This window comes from Crinia signifera, chromosome 8 (genome assembly GCF_055691185.1).
Source record: "Crinia signifera chromosome 8, ASM5569118v1, whole genome shotgun sequence".
Classification (NCBI taxonomy): domain Eukaryota; kingdom Metazoa; phylum Chordata; class Amphibia; order Anura; family Myobatrachidae; genus Crinia; species Crinia signifera.
Genome location: NC_139224.1, coordinates 154,985,228 through 155,009,246, shown reverse-complemented (window position 1 = coordinate 155,009,246; position 24,019 = coordinate 154,985,228). Strand labels below are relative to the sequence as shown.

Here is a 24,019-nt window from a genome sequence, read left to right as displayed (position 1 = left end):
CACCAGTACATGGCGGAAGCAGGCATATATCGGCGGTGGGAGTAGATCACCAGTAAATGGCAGAGGTAGGCATACCTCGGCGGTGGGAGTAGATCACCAGTAGATTGCGGAAGCAGCTGGTTCTCAGTGATGGCTGAATTACTATGAATCTTGGATCACAGTAGAGGCCTCTGACTGTCTGACAATGAGTACACCGTAATGCTGACCTATGTACAACATGGTTTCCTAAGTGTTCAGCCTTCCGTTATGTACTGATATTACTGCCAGGGGCTGAGGGGTTAATGAAATGGAGGCCTCTAATCCAGATGAGACTAAATGTGTGTTTTTCTCCTTTATACCCAACAGGCTGCCAGGACAGTGTGAATATTTAGGCCTACAGGTTGCAGATTACTTCAAGCAGTGGATTAATCTGAAAAAGGTACTTTCTTTACCAAATCCCCTTTTCTTTTAAATGTATTTGTCCTCGGGGAGGTGTTTCACAGTCGCTGTCATTTGCATGGAAATGAAGTGTGATGATTTTTTTTTTTTTTTGCTGCCTCTCCTCTGGGATAGTTCAGGTTTCATTGTGCACTGCTAATGGGAGTGTGGTGCCACTTAATGCACTGTGCCAGAGGTTCCCACATGTTATTATATATGTGCTCACATCATACATCTTCTCGCAGTTATTAGCATATACCGCTATGGGCTTCAGTCATGTGACTCGAACTACGTCAGACACTATAGAAATATGCAATGTATGCAGTCTAGCAGCCAACAGGACAAATTGTGATTTAAAAAAATAATAATAATTGTCGCCCTTCTAGGGGACAGTACAGCTGCCTGAATCTGCATAATAACCTATTTTCTTTTTACTATCACCACCTCAATTCACTTCTTCAGCCCCCTCCCCTCAATCCATTACTTATGTGTGCTCTAAATTGTTAATCTTATAGCCCTCCTCCTCAATATCTTCATTGCTCAGTCAATCATCTCATTGCCATCTCATAATACCCTCCTCTGAATGTCCCCTAATCACCTTCTTCCGCACTCCTAATCAAACCAACCCCCCCCCCCCCCCCCCCCCCCACAATATCTCATTATCACAACCAAAACTAGTAAATTGGAACCAGCATATGACTGGACAATAAAGTTTAAACCAAAACTCCTTTTACTCCCTACTATACTTACCGGTCCTCCTTTCTGTGTCCCATCTCAGCTAACCACTTTTGGAGTAGGTGTTCTCCCACTGAGCATGTTGGAGATATAACCGATAACTCCCCCCCCCCCCCCCCCCCCTCCCCTCCCCCACACACACACACACACACACACACACAATTCATTCTTAATCTACATTTCCTCTCCTGATCTCTCTGCCTCTCTCCTCTCCCAAGTGTCTGACCACCTGTCTCCACTTGACGGGCTGTTGCCTAAGGTTCCACATATTAAAGACTGAGAGGCAGATTTTTTAAGCCTGGTAAAAGTGATAAAGCAGTGATGAAGTTGAAGGTTGATTGGCTGATGCGTTATCCCCTTCCACTTTATCTCTTCACCAAGCTTAATACATCTGCCCCTGAGTTTGTGGTGTGTCAACTGCTCAGAATCACGTCACCTTCTTCTGTCGCCCTTTTTAGCTTTTCCGTCTTCCAAATTCCCCATATGGTCTATATGGAGGTCATCATGGACTCCGCCCTCAATCTCACCCTACACATCACGTGTTCCGTGCCCAGTCCTGTCTATTCTATTTTTGACACATTGCCAGGATCTGACTTCTCACCTGTGGCACATTAGAAATCCTTAGCCTTAGTTGGACTTTATGGTTTTTGGTTATTTTCACTAGCAGTTTCTTATATAGCGCAGCATATTCTGTCTTTCTCTTTACAATTGTAAACAACAGAAGAAAACTGGGTAATAACAGACAGATGTAGAGGTAGGCGGGGCCTGCTCGCAAGCTTAAAATCTATAAGGAAATAGGCATTGGTACACAAGGATAGGTGTTCCCTATTGCATACTAGTCCACTAGATGGCAAAGGTTCTGGTGGGCTGTGTAATACGGTCATGCAACCATGTTGGGCAAAGTAAGAAAGAGAACAAATAATGAGAGGGGATGTTATTGGCAAACTAGAGGCGAGTCTTGAGGTGACCATATACCTGAAGGGTCCATCCCCTGAACCGCTCACACTGCTGTTCCATCGACCAGATGCGTCGATCTGCTGGGGGATCGGGTATTAAGCGTGTTATCTGTTTGCGTGGTTCCCACCAGAATTAGTTTATCTGTATTTTTAAACATGTTTAATATACCTGACAAGGTGAAAGTTTATGCTTATTCGATTCTTGTTCCACATACCCTTCCCAACCACATGAGGGCAAAAGCTGCTGCAGCAGCCGCCAGAGCAAGTCTCCAACTATCCACCTACCCTTCCCAACCACAGCAGGGCATACGCTGCTGCAGCATCCAGAGCAGGTCTCCGACTATCCACCTTCCCTTCCCAACCACAGCAGGGAATACGCTGCTGCAGCAGCCAGAGCAAGTCTCCGACTATCCACCTTCCCTTCCCAACCACAGCAGGGCATACACTGCTGCAGCATCCAGAGCAGTTCTCCGACTATCCACCTTCCCTTCCCAACCACAGCAGGGCATACGCTGCTGCAGCATCCAGAGCAGGTCTCCGACTATCCACCTTCCCTTCCCAACCACAGCAGGGCATACGCTGCTGCAGCAGCCAGAGCAGGTCTCCGACTATCCACCTTCCCCTCCCAACCACAGCAGGGCAGGAGCTGCTGTAGCAGCCAGAGCAGGTCTCCAACTATCCACCTACCCAACCACAGCAGGGCAGGAGCTGCTGCAGCAGCCAGATCAAGTCTCCAACTATCCACCTACCCTACCCAACCACAGCAGGGCAGAAGCTGCTGCAGCAGGTACAGAAGATCCTGAAAACCCTCAATGAATAAGCAAACAGTCAAGAGAAAAAATAACTGACTGGGGATCGATCTTCACAACGACATCTACAGTGTTCCATTCACAGACCACTCTGCCGATGAGTCGCTTATTAATTTCAGTTTGTCAAAAGTTTTGTAAAGTGAGACTGTTTTTCATTTAATGGACCCTTATAGGCCTTTAATGGTCCACTTAGGGGAGTCTGTTTTATTGTGTTGTAGTCAGTAAGTCACAAGCTTTCCAACAACATATCACAATGCATGAAAACAACAGATATCATGGACCCTTAGGGCTATTTCACACGCTCCAGCTCCTGCCAGGCGGCGAAACCCCGTACAGCCAAGAAGCCGTGCCTCACACAGAAGTTTAGAATGGTGGGGATGGCCACCATCCCGGCAGCCGTCCTTTCCAGTGGTGATATCCGGCTGCAACCGTGGCCGTCCCATGTGAATGGACACAATCGTGTCCATTATTAACTACTGTGTGCGGTACAGTTTTTGGCCGTGCGGGGTTTAGCCGCCCGGCAGGAGCCGGAGCGAGTGAAATAGCCCTTTTGACAGCACCCTTAAGGGCTCGTCCGATTAAATAAATTTTCGAACTATGATTGTCCCTTAAGATGATAAGGTAGTGTGCAAAGTTTGAATACTATTAGTTAAAGCGTTCGATAGTTATCGTGAAATAAACACACACACACACCGTTAAGTTATACTTCTGTAGATCGCACGACGGAACTGTCAGGGTATTGCCCCAATACACCACTAGTGTATGGACACCATTACTGTGTATGGGAGGGCATTCCACAGAGTGGGTGCAGCCCGAAGAAAATCCTGTAACCTTGCATGGGAGCAAGTAATGCCTGTGGATGAGAGACATAGATCTTGTGCAGAGTGGAGAGGTCTGCTTGGGAGATAGTTTGGGATTAGCGAAGAGATATATGCTGGTGTAGATTGGTTAATAGCCTTGTGTGTAAGTAAAACTATTTTATATTGAATACGGAAGAAAACCGGTAAGTAATGGAAGGACAGACAGAGCGGATCATAGCCTTTTGTCATGAATCCCATCTTTTACTATTCGCTCCTCAATCCTAGACCCCTTCCCTTTATGCACTGCTGCTCCGAGGTTACACAGAGGCAAACCAACCCTTGGTTGCTGCCACCCTGCTACCTATTTGGTTGGTATGCCCTCTGATGCGGCAATGTTTATGAACCACGTCCTTGTTCTGCAATGTTTTGTACAGTGTGACACAGTTTTCTTGTTTAACTCATGTGTTTATGTACTCTGTAAGGCCTTGCGGAACCCTTGTGGCACCATATAACGATAATAATAGGTCCTCTATGATGTAATGACGGAACAGTAATTTCCGCACCAGCTGTTTTGCATGCCCAAACAGGGTAACACTTAATTGCTCCATTGTGCACCATCTACTGGCCACCCACAAGCATAACACTTAAATCTCCCCCATAGAGGTGAGGAGCAGTGTTTTCCTTTTAATTATATATGATGTGCAATTTGTGCATGCCCAGACCACAAAGGGTATCTGGAAGCGACATTCTTTTGGAAATCTAAAATGCTGATCTTATAACGTGGTATAAATAAACTGCTCAGACAACAATCCAGATGGAATTACCGGGATTATACTGCAAGCTCTGCGATTGGCCGATGGACGGTTATCATCAATGTGGCTCCCGATCCTTACCAGTCACATCAGATTACATTGTGTCAGGTTGTCTTGATGGTCAGTGTTTGCCATTTTGGGCAAAGCCAGACCGCACATTTACACAGGCCCTCAGGCTCTCCTGTTGCACCACCATTTCTCTGCTGTTATGTTTTTATTTCTGACTCCTCTTATTCACAACAGATGACTGGTGGGGAAGTCACGGATCAACCCAGTAACTCCCGAGAGTAGATTTACTAAAGCTTCTGAAAATAAAAAGTGGTGGTTGTTAAAATTAATCCACCATTCAAAATATTTCATTTCTCTGTAGCACCCTAGAAAACTATAGAATCTGGTTGTTGTGGACAACACAGTCCCATGGACAGCCCCCAGTGTCATTGGCAGCCTACACCCTGTTTAATTATTGTTCCTGACACTGCAGCTGCAGTGATGGGGTAAGCTTGGTAGTCATGATATGTCTAATGGAGTTTTCCAGTTGCTGTTTGTTTTTAGAAATGTTTTACTTTTTACAGTTGCTGTTTGTTTTTTTAAATGTTTTACTTTTTTACAGTTGCTGTTTTTTTTTTTTTTTTAAATGTTTTACTTTTTTTTTTTTTTTTGCTCTATCATTTAGGGTTAAATATTAAATCTGGCTCCTTGTATTAGTGCATTTGTTAATCGCTGCCATCAGGCAGACTTGCCTTCACATCCTAGCCAAGCACATGCCGCATGTCCGTGCCCCGTCTGTCTAGGAGACGTGATTGTCATGTGCTGTCACAGCAGATCTTCTCGCTGATTGCTGGCCCTGTGTAAATGCAATGTGACGGCACACTGAGGCATTGTGCAGTTCACTGACCATTACACATCGCCATTTGAAGTTCAGTAAACTTTTGCTCAGCGCATAGCAGCTTGTAGCTGGCGAAGCAAGTAACCTGGGCTGTGACTTGTGTAATCAAGAGCTGGGCGCCAAGCCTCCACCCACCTTCTTTCTCCCCCCGGAGGAAGCATCCATGCCCGTTCCCCATTTGTCTGGAGCTACTGGCACAGTCACCAGCGTCTTGCAATTATTCTGACATGGCATGACAAGCAGTGACAGATGATGGGTTGTTGTGTGCAGGCAAGAAGGGAGATTACGGTTACGGTATAGATGATAGACAATGTCTAGGTCGACAGTCACTAGGTCAACCACTAATGGTTGACAGAGACTAGGTCGACACCTAAGAGTGATCGACATACCCTACGTCGACATTGACAGAAGGTCGACACAAGATTTAGGTTGACATGGTCGGCATGATTTTTTCACGGTTTTTGGGTCTGTTGACATGGACAAAATATAAGTGTGCCACGTCCCCTTGCATGGTTCGCCATGCTTCGGGCACGGTGCCTCGCAGCGCTTGGTGCATTATTATATGTTGACCATTCTTAGGTGCCAACCTAGTCAGTGTCGACCAGTAGTGGTAGACCTAGGACTGTCGACATTGTCTACACAGGGACCGCATGCCGTGGGCAGATGGAGGCCCGCTGGTATCGTCAGCTGCCCACCCTCCCAGAAGCTGGGCGCCACCTACGTTTTCCTGAACTTACCTAATTAGTGTTTATACTGTATGTCATCCTTATGTGGTGGGGACAGGATTCACGTCTGTTGGTCTACATATTTAACCCTTTAGGTGCCAACGTTGCTGTGAGCGGTTCTGAAAATATCCGCTAAAAATGCCGGCGCGGCTCACAGCGACTGTTCTCTTAGTATAAATAAATACAGATACCGCCAAGTCAATTCATGGAAGTTTGGTTAAATATTGCACCCAAAAAAAAAAGAACAGTCTCTGTGAGCGACGCTGGCATTTTTGACAGCAATTTTGAGGATCTCTTACAGCAAAGTTGGCACTTACAGGGTTAATGACCGGAAGCCACAAGTGCTGGTTTTGCCTGTTACATTGACCATAAATAATTTGAATTGGTCCTTGACTACCAATCCAGGATACCCCTGCGAGTCCACCAAGGAGCCCATGATGCCACGGTACCCAGTCTGGTTTATATCATTGCTAAATGGTTTCTGTCTGCACACATTCCAGTTTTGAGCGTATACAATAAAACATTCAGCGCGTAATGTAACAAATATTATGGGGGAGATGTATCAAAACTTCTAGAGCGATAAAGTAATCAATCTGTTCCGAACGGTCCTTTATCAAACAGACTGTAAAATGACAAGAGCTGATTGGTTAGTAGTTTATTTTTCTCTGCTTCATAGCTCTCCAAACTTTGGTAAATCTCCCCCTTTGTATGGTGTGATACATGCAAAGAAAAACAAGAGCTGCAATAAATTCCAGGTGATACATGCCAATAACTAGCCGGTACACCGTTCGTCTCTTTATTTTCTGTTCAGTGGATTGAACTAATAACTGCCTAACAGGTCGTCGCCTTACATATCAATGCATGAAAGCGGTTTTCTTCTAAAGTGTCCTGAGGTCCGAAGCGGCGGCTGCTGAAGTGTCGCCGGCAGATTGCGCGGCTAATTCCCCCTTAATAAGGAAAGTTTATTAGCTGTTGTATGCGCTTCCGACGCGCTAATTAATAAGACAATGTGAAATAACACCTCCAGTAAACATAATCACGTGAAATTAATACACAATTACACGGGTCAGCGTGCTTCGGATAATATTATGTAAGAGCAAATTATTTAATTAATGTTTAATTGCAGAGTAAACATAATTACAGGTAATGAGTGTATAAGTATGTGCCGCGTGAGTATATACTCTGTAGCCACAATGTAATTAACAGCCAAAGCAGCGGAAATCTGTCGCCGTGTCTTCTGGCCGGGGAGATTTGTTAGTGGAACCCGGCTAATTTTCAATTAGACATAAAACCTTCACCCTAATAGAAGCGAAAGCAGAACAATAGCAAGCAAAAGCTGCGGTAATACAGGGAAAAGGACGAGGCAATAAATTACACTGCATCTTTTTTTTTTTTTTTTTTTCATTTTTCAGTCGCAGAAAAAAAGAAATTAGATCTCGTCTTTTTTTTTTTTTTTTTTTCTTTAAAAAACGCCTCGGAGAAAAACTGAACTCTGAAAATCTCTTTTCATTCCCTCCTTTTCGTCTTGTTAACATGTGTTGCCTTTGGGGTAATCAGGGAAAAAATATTATGTCCTTTTACAATTACCGGGGTTTTGGAATATTAAAATGTCTCAGTGCATCGCTAGTGTTAGTTTGATTGGTATTCTAACCTTTGACTAGACCATAAAGTGAGCCGCTCTTCCAGCCAATATCGCTGGCCTGAAATTTAATTCCGAAATCATTCCAGATAATAGGCAGACAGATAATATATGCATGAAGGATATTATGTTTGGTATAGATGCAGCAGGCTGGGGCTCAGGAGTTGAATAATAGCCCAGCGTGAGTTATAATCTGTGGGGTAGAAATACCTAACTGTCAGCACTGGAATAGGAACCATTAAATCAAAAGCTGATCACTGAGTGCCGTTGGATATGAGTTTACTGGCCTTTCCCGTACTTGCTCCTTCAAGTTGGGAATCTGAATTCATCCGCCGACTACATATCCCGGAGTTCTACTGTGCCACTGCGACTAAGGGAAATAAATACCCCCGCCGCCTCCTTTATTTTCACCCGCTAGAGGCTATTGTCGACCTAACTCAATATTGGTTTGGAAGCCGAAGCTCTCTCCCACCTTCTACGTAGCAGGTTTGATTGATAGCTTATGTCCGTTGCTGATTCTTACGGTGCGATTTGACCGAACGACGAGAGAAGACTTTTCAGCTGAACAAGACTGTGCGTCTGTGGCCGGCTGATCTCTTGCGGTTGACCCACACATTGTTAGATTTGATCGGTTTACCCTTTCGGCTTTTATTTTTTTAGTTCCCTAAACTAAATCTGTGAAAGTTTGGTACTTGTTTCCTAGCACGGCGCCCATCGCATCGCATACCATAAGGCATACGATGGTATGCGATGCAATGTTAGCCGATGTTATACAATTTAAAATTGTATACCATCGAATTGTATGGCATATACAATGGTATACGATTTTAAATTGTATAAGCACCCTAATGGGTGTTTTCAATGTTAAATGTGCCCCCTATAAGATAAATAATTGTATGAGCACCGTAATAGGTGCTTACAATGTTAAAAGCACCCCCACGCCACCCGTACTATCAACGCCAACCCGAAGCGTGGTGAGGGCAGCGTTACGCGTCCTCCGACCTTTTCATACCCCCACTATCCACGTCGGTGTGGAGTTTAATTCATATAGTGTGGCGAGCGCAGCGAGCCACTGGGCTCGAAGCGTGGCGAGCGTACGCGGAATACATGTGAAGTAATGCGCGTCCCCTCGCGGGGCTCGCCATGCTTCGGGCTCGGTGGCTCGCTGCGCTCGCCACACTATGTAAAATCAACTCCACGCCGACGTGGGTAGTGGGGGTATGAAAAGGTCGGAGGACGCATACCGCCGGCTCGCTGCGCTCGCCACGCTTCTGGATGGCGTTGATAGTGGCTGTGGCGTGGGGGTGTATTTAACATTGTAAGCACCTATTAAGGTGCTTATACAATTAAAAATCATATATACAATTTAAAATCGCATCGCATTGCATTGCATTGTCTGCCATTGTATGCCATATACAATGGTATACGACTGAATATCGTGGGCGCCATGCTAGGAAACAAGTACCAAAAGTTTTATAGGTGCACCTATATAACAGTTATTTGGGGTCACTGGGACTGACTGTACAACAGGGTCATCCAACATTTTTAGTTTTTAAAAATAATAGACCTAAATTTTATTACTAATTACAAGTTATTATTAAGGTGTGTACTCAGGTGCGATATGGGCTATGGCTGATTTTGGCTACATTTACAATTGATTTTGCCTATGTCTATTTGTTCCATGGCCGAATACACTGCAGGTGACTGTTGAATATAGAAAACAAAATATTAATTTGACAGTACAAAAAATAGGGGAAAAAATGGTTTATTTTAGTATAAACCTGGGGCGATGTGCAACAATAGACATAAAAGATCATACAATTGCTAAGCTTATTTGGAGGAGGAGGTAGTATGCAGCTTCCAACGCGTTTCGTCAAATAGACTTTTTATATTATATATTTTATTATGGGTGGAAAGTTGATGTGAAAAAACAGATGAATTCTTAAATTTGACAATACTGGAAAATAGGGTGCTGTACAAGGTAAAATGTATGGTAAGGTACAAAATTGAATAGGACAAACCTAAAATTAAATTTCACACTTATTTTTAAACTTTTAGTGAAAACTGTAAAAAAAAAATACAATTAAAAGTATTAAAAATATAAACATTTTTTACTTTACTGAAGTTTTAATTCCAATACCAAAAAAACACTTTTCAGATTTATGCAATTTTTATTTAATTATTTTTTTAATTAAAAACAATATATATTTTTAGGTGTCCCAATTATTTTTTCATTGGTAACATTTTCGTGGCCTTACACCTTGTGCAGTGCAATTTTCTCCCCTTTGCAGGTATAAAAAATATCATATTTTATAGCATACTATTCATGCCTTGTGTTGTACACTCACTAAGGTCCTTATTCTAGTTCACTCTTACAAAATCCTTCTTAGATGGACAAAAGAATGTGCACTGCAGGGGGACAGATGTAAAATGTGCAGAGAGAATTCGATTTGGGTGAGTTATTTTGTTTCTGTGCAGGGGAAATACTGACTGCTTTATTTTTTCACTGCAATATAGATCTCACTTTGAAGTAAAAACCCCACCCAAATCTAATTCTCTCTGCACAAGTTACATCCGCCCCACCTGCAGAGCACATGGTTTGGTCCATCTAAGAAGGATTTTGTCAGAAAGAGTGAACTAGAATAACCTCCTAAGTTTGGTGGCATTCTGCCCATCAGTTAAGTTAGCTGCAGATAACTTTGTATAGGAAAACTTTGTGTGTGTGTGTGTGTATATACTGTATATGTGTGTGTGGCTATTTTGTGTCTTCTTCTAGATATGCCAAGTCCATTTGTGTTGTACAGGCTCTGCTTGTTTATCTGTGTTATGGAGCGTGCCATGCTGGTGATGAGCCTGTATTTATTCCGATGACTTACGGAGATCATAACTCACGATGAATGAAGAGATTCCTTGTAAATCTTCCTCTGTCACCCTCTCCGCCTCGTGTCTTGTGCTTCGGGGACCTTGTGATCCATGGAGCCCACCACATTTTGTTTAATTATTATAACTTCAGATAAATATCCATTGATCTGTAATTAACATTAAGATGATTTAATGTGCCCCTACAGCATAAAAAGCTCTTAAAATGGCTTAAGCATGCTACATTTAACTTATACTTACTCCCAATTTTTCTTTCTGAGCGCAGACTAATGTTTATTGGACGTGATAGAACAGACGTTCTTGCATTAAGCGGGATGTGGAAGTTTGGCTTCTGAAATTTGCCTTTTGGGGTCAACATAAAGTCGTCTTATGCTTTGTAGCTCACGGATAATCTTGCCAAGTCCTCAGCCCATTTCTCCAAAAGTTTCTATCTGGCTTTAAAAGTGAGCAGCTGGTACGTGTGCGTACACATGGAAACCGAAATCTGTGCAGGAACGGTGTAGCTCATGTATATGCCGTTATGCCTTGCAAATACCAGCATATTACAGCCATTGTGTCCAGCATATTCTAGTTCTCAATAACCAGCATTTCAGGAACCGGTGTTTTATAGCCAGTAATAAGTATGCTCTGTGCCCAACCTTTTTGTAGTAATCAGAGACCAGCATATTAGTCCAAGTATTTTATAGTCCTAAATAACCAGCATAGTATATCTAGCATATTATAGTCCTCAGTGACCAGCATTTTATAGCGAGCGTTTTATACTCAGCGTAATATATCTAGCATATTATAGTCTTCAGTGACCTGCATATTATAACAATCATATTATGTTTATGTAAATACTGACATAAAACGATTGGCATAATATGCTGGTCACTGAAGACTATAATATGCTAGATATACTGTATTATGCTTGTTAATGTTGACTATAAAACGCTTGGTATAATATGCTGGTCACTGAGGAATATAGTATGCTAGAAATACTATACTTGTTATTGCTATCTATAAAGTGCTTGCTATAATATTCTGGTCAGCGACAACTATAGTATGCTAGATATAAAATGACCTGCTCCAGTAACCAGGGCTGGCAGTCCCTGGAAACATAAGCCATCTCTGGGCAATATTCAATGTTTCGGCGAGCGCAGCACAGCGTGCGCCGTTTTTTCCACCCGTCGACATGCCTCCCACTCACACTATTCAACGTGTCAGCTGCTTGCCGCCCCTGATGACGAGCATTGACCAATGCGGCGTACGAGGAGTAAATGGCTCCATTTGTAGACAGTGTTCACATGTTGCAGATTAAATGCGAAAAAACGCAAATTAGCCTAAAAAAACGACTCCTAATCAGCAGACTGCTAATGCCATGTGTTTTTCATTAAAGGCCAAACGAAGGTCTGAGGAAGAAGAGGTGAATCATGGGTAATGACTGAGAAGAATCATGGGTAGAATAAACAGTGAGAGAAAAAAATGCATCATGGGGGGGGGGGGAGAAAAAAAGAATATAGATGCATCAAATAATAAATAAAAATAGACTTGTAGAAACCAAAAAAAACCCAAATTAAATTATTTTTTAAGTATGTAAGTTGAGTTCACCTAAAAAAATGCAGAGAGGAAAACGGAGAGGCATACCATAAAAAAAAAGAAGAGGTGAGCAGCCTTCTCCGTTTTTAGCATTGAATACACAAACAGCGAGGTACGCAAAATTTCTCCTAAGAAAACAACGGCGAGGAACAAGTAGCGAACAGGGCAAAGCTTGTTCATTTTTGGCCGGGAGCGTTGAATAGGGCGAGGACCATTTTTAGCGAGAGGACTGGCCTGCTCGCCCAAAAAAAAGCGGTCCTCGCTGGAAAGAAAACAGGGTACTTGTTTCCTAGCACGGCGCCCAACGGGTTGATCGCATGCCTTAAGTTTAAGGTACTTAAGGCATGCGATCAACCCGATGGACCCGATTTTATGTCAATCACCAGTGTATTTGCCGGTTTAAGGTACTTAAGGCATGCAATCAACCCGATGGACCCGATTTTATGTCAATCACCAGTGTATTTGCCGGTGAAAGACAAAATCGGAGGTACGCGTCCTCCGACCTTTTCATACCCCCACTATCCACGTCAGCGTGGAGTTGATTTTATATAGTGTGGCGAGCGCAGCGAGCCACCGAGCCCGAAGAGCGGCGAGCGCACGCGTATACCTGTGAAGTTATGCGCGTCCCCTCGCAGGGCTCGCTGCGCTCGCCACACTATATAAAATCAACTCCACGCCGACGTGGATAGTGGGGGTATGAAAAGGTCGGAGGATGCGTACCGCTGCGCTCGCCACGCTTCAAGTTGGCGTTAACAATGGGGGGCCATTTCAACCATCGGGGGGTTTGCTATTAAAATGGGGGGTTTTGGGGCTTTTTACATTGAAATCAATGTAAAATCGGGTCTCAGGGACCATTTTACATTGATTCCAATGTAAAAATCGGGTCGGCCGCATCGCATGTGATTTGGTTGGTATGCGATCGACGCGATTTTTCCGACCCGATCAATACCATCAAAATTGGTGGCGCCGTGCTAGGAAACAAGTACCGAAAACAGCAAACTGGGAGCATTGAATACTGTCATCTATCAGGAGAGGATTGGCTGGTAATACCAGCAGATGAGTGGCATGGCCAGCGATGAAGCGGTAGCGCACAACAGCTCACAGCTCATCACTGCCCAGTACACACTTGGCAGCTTTCGAGCTGAAAGCAGCTCAAACGATTTAACTCAGCAGCTTTCATAGTCGCGCAGTGTGTATGGGCCTATAGCTGCACAAGACTACTTTCATATGATCTAAAGGGGGCTAAAATAATTTTCAGTCAATGGATTCATCATAGATTTAAGGATTACAGGTTGTGTTTGAAAGAAATGAGAAGAGCCGATTGGTGCTTTCATCTCTCTGCCTATTCATTTGTAAACTTTATTAGAAGGGGAACTACCTGAAATGATTGTGTAAGAAGCAAAAGTTTGTCATGTTCCTGTGCTCTGTATACTCCAGTGAGAGAAATCCGCTCCCTGCCTGTCCGCCTGCCTCTCTCCACTATTGTCCTGCGTACGGGTGTTCTGTCTCTTTTGCACAGTGCTGAGGGAAATGTTGCAGCTTCATAAATAAGTGGTCAGAATGCTAATTTGACACCGGCGGTAGATTGTGCGCAGGGCTGGTAATTTCCTAGATAAGATTAACTAATCTCTTTAGGTGTTGGAGATTGTCCGGTGAATTATTATAGATTGGCAAGTGTTTAATTATTGGGTTTTCGTAACAAAGAAATCTTTGTTTAAGTGTTAAAAGAAATATCTGTTCGGATGTTCTTTATTGGGCTCTGTAATGAGTCATAAATCCCGTGCTCCGATTCAGTCCATTTTTAATTGTGTCCGAACAATGAATCTTATGTCTCTTTGTCCTGTCTGTTTCAGACCTTGTGATGAGTTTGGAATCCGTTATTATATGTATTCTGTGACCGAGGAAGGAATAGAAAAGTTGTCTCTTCTTGTCTTTAGGGTCATCCTTATTTTTTGATTCCATAAATGAGAGCACTATACCACCGCTAATATTTTGGACCCATGATTTGCTGGGTTGGGGTTGCTTCCCTATACGCTCTCCTCTTGTTCCTCCCCATCCCTCTGTTCTGTCCCTCTACCCATGTTCGTTGTGTTTTCCCAATATTCTTTCCCTTTCCTCCAATCTAATCCTGATTTGCCCATTTCTTCATTTTCCCTGTTTTTTTTCCTGTTCTTTGCCCATCTGAACCTTTTTCCCCCCTCTATTCCCTTTCCTCCTATCTCATTCTATTTTTCCCCATTCCTCCCCTTTCCTCCTGCCTCCACAATATCCTTCCCATGTTCCTCCTGTTTCATCCCTTTCTCACCTTCCTTCACCCTGTTCTTCCCATCTCCAGATCTCTTTTCCATTGCCCTAGTCTTTATCCTCCTTCCATCTACCCATGTTTCTTCTATCGCTCTGTCTGTCTAATCCCATATATATTGTTGTCAGCCGTAGATCAGCCCGTGTGTAGGCCCTATTACAGTTTTCTTCGATCGTACTGCTCTGTCCTGTTTCGTCTCTTTCACTACGTCCTCCTTGAAGCAGTGGATTAAGCCCATGGCACTGCAGGTTCTGAGAATGTGATTGGCTGGCTCAGTGGGTGGTTCTCTCCAGCAGCTGTGTAAGAGCTCCTCCTCTCTGCAATCTTAACAGTTGATAGCCAATAAGATCCTGCTTATATCAGAGTAAATCAGAACCTGCTCATCTCTAGTGGAAATCACATATGTCGACAATGTGACTTCATATCGTTTGATATCAGTTAGGGATTCGTCATTGAGGGGCAGATTTATTAAGCTTGGAGAAGAGATAAACTAGAGATAAAGCGGAGAAAAGGTAAAAGGAGATAAAGCACCAGCCAATCAACTCCCAACTGTCTTTTTCAAACACAGCTGATTGGCTGATGCTTTATCTCCTTTTACCTTTTCTCCGCTTTATCTCCAGTTTATCTCTTCTCCAAGCTTAATAAATCTGCCCCTGAGTTTCACTTTATGTAAGAGAATTTTTTGTTTGGATTTGCGACCATTTAGGACTTACCCCTAACTAGGAACGTATTCGCCTCACCCCTGTATTGGCAGATCATGTTCCAGTTCACACGCAGTGTCAATGCCACATCCATTTGGCCAATGTATAATGTCTGCGCCTTTTGTTAGCACTCAGAGATGCAGAACAGGTTTGGATGCAGTCTGTGGAATTCAGCGGTTGTTCCTGGGAGGTAAGAGAGCGGTAGGGCAAAAATGGGCGTGTCACTGTAAACGGCTGATGTAATGTGAAGGTATGATTGGGCTACAGCAGGCATGTGAGGAAAGAAAACTAAAAGAAATGAGCGCACACTGTATTGATCTATGAAAGAATTTAATCAATATAATGATCAATTTAAAAACATAAAATAAAACACTGTTATATCATATACACTAATAAAAAACTATTATAAGAACACGAAGATGTAAATGTCCAATATTAATCCACACCAAGTGAAGTTATAACCCCACACTGTCTTATAAAGTTAATATTACCGGATTGGGTAGCTCCAAAGTAACGTATTTGTGTCCACACAAGGTCCTTAGTACTTTATGGCAGTGAAGTTTTGTTGCTCCTTGATTTATAGGGCACTTGATGGTAAAAGAGTATAATGAAGTCGTCTGAATAAGTTTTTTCCTGATCGGAATGAGTATCCCCAATTTGGACAAGTCACGTCACAAGCTGGAGGGGGGGGGGGAGAGTGATAGCTGGCGTTTTCAGGTCGTTACTACTGGCGTGGCTTCGTTGTAGTGGGAGCTGGCACCGGGAGCAACCGCTGCCGCAGATGAGCCGCCTCTTACCAGTGCAGGGAGCGAGTGTCAATCTCTGAAAATACCCGGTCAGGTAAACCGCGAGGATCGCCGCAGGTCTCCTCTTATGTACGTCCGCCCTTGAAAGGGTGCTCCTGGGGCACTGCTGCCAAATAATCCGGACCAATTGGAAAAGGTTGGGGGGGCTTGGTGGGTAATAACGGATGGTGATAACCCCGGTCTTGATGCGTTTCTCCATCTACAAGTGCTGACGGTTTCCCCAGAAGATGTGAGGAAAGAAAGTGATTGTGTGATGGGGCTACATAGTGAGAGGATGGGACTATGTGGTGGTATGAGCATCACGTCTTGTGCTAGAAGGATTCCAGCAATGTGTATGATGCTGAGCGTGTGGATTGTTGTGTGGTTGGGTTGCAGATTTAATAGCAAGCTTGGTGGTGGGTTGTAACATGGAAACAGAGACACAGTAGCATATTTACAGCTATAAATAAACATAGCGGGGGAGCGATAGTTCTCACAGATCTGTGACCCTGTGTGTGGGATGCTTATAGCCACATGACACATCTTAGGTCGACACCTCAAATAGGTTGACATGCTTAAGGTCGACAGGGTTGGAAGGTCGACACAAGCATTAGGTTGACAGTGTCTAGGTCAAAATGTCGACATTAGTTTTTCACCTTTATTTTGTCCCGAATGTCGATATGGTTGTATCGTTTCACTGCGACAACTCCATGGCTCGTGCCCGCCATGCTTCCGGCAGTAATATCCCCTGTCGGCACACGTGGGCTCAAAAAAATAGGAGAAAGCCCCATGTCGACCTTTTGACTGTCGACCTAGACACTGCTGACCTAATGCTTGTGTCAACCTCCCAACCCTGTCGACCTTAAGCATGTCATGTATTTGAGGTGTTGACCTAAACTGGGTTTAGTGGTCAACCCAATGCATGTCGACTGTATACTGTATGGCAGGGATGGCGGACCTTTGGCCCCTTCAGCTGCTGTTGAACTACACATCCCAGCATGCCCTTCTACAGTTTTTATATTTGGCAATGCTAAACCTGTTGCAGGGCATGCTGGGATGTGTAGTTCAACAACAGCTGGACGGCCAAAGGTTCCGCATCCCTGCCGTATGGGAGTGTATATTCATTCTATAGGTCAGTGTTTAGCAGCCATTAATATCAATGTCATTATTTGGCATCATTACTATATACGTATACAGACTCCCTTACACCTGTCGCTGTCAGGAGATTTCGGCATAAAAGGATGTCCTAGCTGCATGATATGAAGGACGTCCTGGGGAAATATGCGTTTTATAGTCGCCTCATTCAGTCTGTAACAGTGTCACATCAAAGTGCTGAAATTTATAGTCCTCTTTTAGGGTAATTCCCTTCTGTAACGTGCTGTGAAATGAGCAGCCCACACAATGACACCTCGACTTATTTATTTGTATTTGCCGGCTCTATTTTTTTGGTGTCACATTTAATCTGACTGTACTTTACATAGATGTGTGTGTTTTATGGAGCAGCGTGCGTGCCGGCATCGTAATTCTCGCTCTCGTCAATCCTGACACTTGTCCATTGGATGCAACCACTTCATTTGCGGCTTTTATGGCAGAATGAAATATATATGAGTATCGCACCGAGTCTTTTCTTCCAGGCTGAGGGGGCAGAGCAGCACCGGGGTGTAATGTAGTCTACCTGCTCCTTCGTTACATGGCTATCTGCTCTGGGGTCAGTTCCTGCTGGTCAGTGGCATCTGATTGGAAACTGAAATCGGTTTAACGGACCACTCTCTGTAGAGGTGATCACTCTTATGAGGACCAGCAAAAAATAAAGTAGAGCGTGGAGAATATAGCAAATCTTGGTGAATTTGCTGTTTCCAAGAAAGATCTCGCCCCCCCCCCCCCCCCCCCAAGAATAATTATAATATTTAAAAATAAAATTGACTAAAATTATTAAAGATAACAACAAAAAAATAAATAAATGTGGTCACTTCCCATAGTGGTTACAGATTCCATAGTTAGTTAATGACAATTGTTCTAGTCTCTATCCCAGTCATTCCCAAACCTTCTTGACCAGGGTGCCCTAGAATATCAGCATTTGTTCCAGGCACCCCTTATGGATAAATAAAAAAAATACAGTCAATTGTGCTTAACTGTTAAGGCCCATTCACACTGGGTGACTTTAAAGTCGTTCAAAACAGCTAGTTTGAGCAGCTTTTAGCTCAAAGCCACCCAATGTGTATGGCCCAGCGGTGAGTGCTGCTGCGCTCTCCCGCATCATCGCCGGGAAAGCTGTTCATCTGCTGGAGCAGCTTTCAGGACGGCTTTGCATAGCGCTGCGCTATGCAAAGCCACCCCCCACTCCGTCAGCTGCCAGCAGGGGGAAAGCCGCTCAGTGTATATGCACTGAGCGGCTTTCCCCGCAGCGATGATTGGCATCATCGCTGTCCATACACGCTGGGCATAGTCACCCAGTCTGTATGGACCTTAACCCTCAGGTTCAGTTATGTGGTGGGGAACATAGACTGTAAGCTTGCAGCAGGGCCCTCCTACCTCCAAGTCTGTCTGTTGTTACCCAGTTTGTTTTATCACTGTCTACTATTGTAAAGCGCAACGGAATCTGCTGCGCTATATAAGAAACTATAAATAAATAAATAGCTGTGGTTCTAATTGTCCATACATTTTATAATTGGCAGCCACCAGCACTGGTTTTGCCTATCACTTTAAACATACATAATTTGTTTTGGTCGTGGACCCCCATCCCAAGGGGTTCGGGGTCCCCGAGACACCCCAGTGTGCCTAGGCACATAGTTTGGGAACCACTGCTCTATACTGTACTCAGGCTACTTTAGCGGACTCTAGTATAGGAGAAGTATCTTGTGCGGACTGAAACCCTTGGTGTTTGCATACATAAGAAGAATGCAGATATCCTCTCAGACACGGTGGTGGTGGAGGGAGTGTTACACATGGGAATGGGAGGGTTTGTACTTCAGCGTTATCCCGATTTAGCAAAACAGTAAAAAGTTGTATGCTACACCTGGAGGAATTTAGCCGGTTTGTAATTATAAATGATTTTTGCAATGCAAGGGGTGCTCTATAACAAGGCTGAAAGTAGGATTTTTGTAATTTGGTGAAACAGATTACTGCACACAGCAGGCGCCAGGAAATCCTGCCTGTAACAGATTACTGCGCACAGCAGGCACCAGGAAATCCTGCCTGTAAAAGATTACCGCACACAGCAGGCTGCCTGTAACAGATTACCGCGCACAGCAGGCACCAGGAAATCCTGCCTGTAAAAGATTATCGCACACAGCAGGCACCAGGAAATCCTGCCTGTAACAGATTACCGCACACAACAGGCACCAGGAAATCCTGCCTGTAACAGATCACTGCGTACAGCAGGCACCAGGAAATCCTGCCTGTAACAGATCACTGCGCACAGCAGGCACCAGGAAATCCTGCCTGTAACAGATTACCGCACACAACAGGCACCAGGAAATCCTGCCTGTAACATATTACCGCACACAGCAGGCACCAGGAAATCTTGTCTGTAACAGATTATTGCGCACAGCAGGCACCAGGAAATCCTGCCTCTAACCGATTACCGCGCACAGCAGGCACCAGGAAATCCTGCCTGTAACAGATTACCGCACACAACAGGCACCAGGAAATCCTGCCTGTAACAGATCACTGCGCACAGCAGGCACCAGGAAATTCTTCTAGGGATGGCCATCATTGGCAAAAGTGCAACTGGACATCGATGGTGTATAGCTATGCAATGGATGACCATCAATGTTTTTACATATTGATGATCATCCATTTTCTTTGGATGATTGGCCCGGGGGGGGGCGCAATCATAGTATGGAGGCGGGGCTTCACAGGTTGTGGGACGGAGCTATACTCCGGGTCCCAGCCCCTTATGCTTGACTTCAATGGTGGGAAACCATCTGGTTCTCTCCCATTGATGGAAAAACTATTTGACATCGGCCATAAACCATCAATGTTTTAAAAATCCTCAATGGTCGATGGCCAACCCTACACACAGCAGGCACCAGGAAATACTGCCTGTAACTGCAGTATAGGACGACAAGCATTGGGATGACACCATTAGGTCGTCAAGGGTCTAAGTCGTCATGGGTCTAGGTCGGCATGGGTCTTTTTAACCGTTTTTTTGAGCCGACGTGCCAGGCGGTATTTCATGCTCTACCATCCACTATGGCGTCGAGGGAGAATAAAATAATGTGCCGAGCGCAGTGAGGTACTGTGCCCGAAGCATGGCGAGCGATGCAAGGGGACGAGGTGCTACATTTCAGTGTCCGTGTCGACTGTGTCGACATTCGTGGGGAAACCGTGAAAAACCCCATGTCGACCTTTTGACTGTCGACCTAATGCTGGTGTCGACCTAGACCTTTCAGCATGTCGACCTAATGGTGTTGACCCAGTGCTTGTCGACCAACTTCTTGTAGACCTAATGATCCATACCCGTAGCTGCATACAGCAGAGTATCCTGTAAGTGCAGAATTCCCAGTGTCTGAAGCTGCTTTATACCGTCCTCAGGCAGCAGCAATATTGCAGCATAACTATGTCACTGTGCTGCACTTTTGACCCCCTTTTGCAGCTCTGGTCACCTTAGAACCCGCAGCCAGGAGGAGAGCACCTGAGCTATACGACATGATCCGACCACAGGGTGACCGAGCGGCTGAGAGACCTTGTGATTGTATTACTCCTGAGGCATTACCTTCACTCAGGCCTTTTATTCTCCCCATTTGCACATTTATGATATATTACCTGTATGTATAAAATGGTGATGGTCCCGTGGAACAGCCGTATTTATTATCATTGTTCTTTTCTGTTTTTACTTTATTAAATACATAAAGAGTTTGCTCACAGCACAGACTGAATATTTCCCATAAACCAGCAGTAATGTCCCAGCTTCTATTCTGCAGCTGTGTCCTGGGCAGAGAGAGGGGATTCTCTGGTTCTCACTGGCTACACGGAATCATACTGGGACCATACAGGGATAACAATGGATCATTTAGTGGTATATGGAGGGCATAGCTGATAATTGCCTAATTTCCATGTGGTGTAATAGTGATGTCATCACATACAGCTTTCCGTGCATGATAACACACATTTCCTGGAGAAGCCGTGTGGACTGTCCAGCTTGTGTGTGCTACCAAACCATTTCTAGAGCAGTCCTGGCCAACCTGCGGCTCTCCACCTGTTGTGAAACGTGGCGGCGTTTACCGGTGTATTGCCAGCCAATCTGCTCCTAACTGCCATGTCACAGGCTGTGTTTGAAATATGACAATTAGGAGCTGATTGGTAGTTTATATCTCTCCAAGGCTTAGCAAATAGACGACACGATTATTTTTGGCTAATTTGACATGTGTCTGCTTTGGACTGTTTTTATAAGTTTAGTCACTGATATTTATGCATGGTTTTACCTTAGGGTGGCCAATCGGATTTGGCCTCCAAATATCCGTGATTTCAATCCCGGGATTGGCGTATCCAATCCCAGGATTTCGGGATTAGACTACGCAGTCTAATGTCGGGCAGCGTCTGAACACTAGCTCAGACGCTGCCCGGCTGTTCCCGACCCTGACCTGCGGCCTGCACAGCGTGACTTGGTCATAGGTCACGCTGCGCAGGCCGCACCTCCGCCACCGGAACCCTACAGTGTACACTATTGCACTATTACTGTTATTCTAACACTTTTTATCCTCCAGATGTCTGACAAAGTGTCAGCAAACTATTCTTTTTAAACATATTTTTATTAAAGCACTGCACAATAAAAGGTAAAGATAGGTCATTATTAGGAAATTGTCAGTATTATAGGTACAACTATGATACAAAATTTTCACATACATAATAGATGCCGGTATATTTACATATTAATAATATTATAGTACATATTTCAATTATACAGACATAATAATAATAATGGTATAGTGAATGCTATTTATTTGACATAAGTAAAGAGAATGCTGCAGCATAATCTAGCAGTTTTAGTCACAGTTACATTCAACATAGAAACAAAAAGAATTAAAGTTAAAAACAAAAAATACTTCGGTACTTGTTTCTTAGCACGGCCACAATCGCGGGCATCGTGTACCTTAAAGTTAAGGTACACGATGGACCCGATTTCCTTTGAAATCAGGTCCATTTTGCCGGCAAAGGCAAAATCGGGGGCATCGCATCGGTCGCATGCATTAACATGGACCCCGACGCGACCGATGCCCCGATTTTTCCATAGGCTTCAATGTTAAAATATTTTTAACATTGAAATCGGGAGCATCGCGTCGGTCTTGTGCCATTATAATGGCACAAGATGAGATGGACTTGATTAAGTCCATTTTACATAGGAAACAATGTAAAATGGGCCAATATGACCCATTTCACATTGTATATGGCCCCGTCATGGGTAAGCGTCACCCCACGATTGACGCCAACCCGAAGCGTGGCGAGCGGCGGCGGTGCGCGTCCTCCTACCTTTTGATACCCCTACTATCCACGTCAGCGTGGAGTTGAGAATATAAAGTGTGGCGAGCGCAGCGAGCCACCGAGCCCGAAGCGTGACGAGCGCACGCGTAAACCTGTGAAGTTATACGCGTCCACTCGCGGGGCTCGCTGCACTCGCCACGCTTCGGGCTCGGTGGCTCGCCACACTTTATATTCTCAACTCCACGCCGACGTGGATAGTAGGGGTATGAAAAGGTCGGAGGACGCGCACCGCCGCCCCTCGCGGGCTCGCTGCGCTCGCCACGCTTCGGGTTGGCGTCAATCGTGGGGTGGCGTTGAGGGGGTAAAATTGGGTGTCTGGGGAATACTTTACATTGAATCCAATGTAAAATAGGGCCCCAGGGGCCCTATTCACATTTGATTCAATGTAAAAATCGAGTCGATCGCGTAGGTCGCATCGCATGCAATTTGGTTGCATGCGATGCGACGACGCGATTTTTCCGACACGATCACCCCGATGCAAATCGGTGTGGCCGTGCTAGGAAACAAGTACCAATACTTCTTTGTCCAGAGTGACCTCAACCCACCCAGTCCATTCTAAAGGATGGAACAAGGTATATTTTTTTTAGCAGGAATGTCGAAGGGGACGCAATGTCCACTACTGCAGTTGCACTACTTTTATATTTATTTCCCTCTCCTTGTAGCACTACCTTCCTCCAGTCGCACTACTTTTTGTGAACCTCTATTTTTACACCTTTGGTGAAGCATTCACAGCATCACCACAGGAGTAAAGCAGACAATGTACATTACACCACTAGACATAAGATTTAAAGCTATAAAGCAGGGATGGCCAAACCAGTCCTCAAGATCTACCAATGGTCCATGTCTTCCAAATCACCTGGCTGGTGCACAGCTGTAGTCATTACGAACTCACATTTTGCTGCATTCATTCGTACTCTAGATCCACAGGTTGCCTGATATACATGGACAGATCTCGAGGACAGGTTTGGCCACTTCTGCTACAGAGGAGGTAGTTGCAGAAACCTTGAAGTGCACCATTACATATGCGTTTGTAAATTACCTCAAGTGATAACGCAGAGAGGAAAACACTCATTCGTTTTGCACTTGGCAGTTAATTCCTATATCTATGGTCTGGGCTCCGCTCCCATCATCCTTTTGGTTAATTGAGTACAGATAGGATTCTTGGATGCAAAACATTCTGCCCCTACATACTACTGTTACATGAAGTGGCTACCGCAGAGTACTTCTGTGCCGCAGACTACAGTATACAGCAGGGCTGGGCAACACCGGCCCTCCAGATGTTAATGAACTACACATCCCAGGATGCTTTGCATTAGTTTTGCTATGTGGCCATGCTGAAACTGATGCAAGGCATGCTGGGATGTGTAGTTCATCAACATCTGGAGGGCCGGTGTTGCCCAGCCCTGGTATACAGGGTCGATATCCGGTCGATTTATAGGCAATTATGGAATTTTTTTTATTCTTTGGACTTTTTCATAGTTCACCATCCACCCGGGTTCCGATTGGGAGCA

General features: G+C 44.5%; 1 protein-coding gene across 1 annotated transcript in view; it reads left to right on the top strand.

Annotated features, from left to right (window-relative positions):
* ERI3 (ERI1 exoribonuclease family member 3) overlaps nt 1-24,019 on the top strand; it is a 215,966-nt gene that overhangs the window by 67,447 nt on the left and 124,500 nt on the right. The window contains exon 6 of the mRNA XM_083157464.1: nt 346-418. Within this exon, the coding sequence (XP_083013590.1) occupies nt 346-418 (73 nt within the window). The remainder of the gene's footprint in view (nt 1-345; nt 419-24,019) is intronic.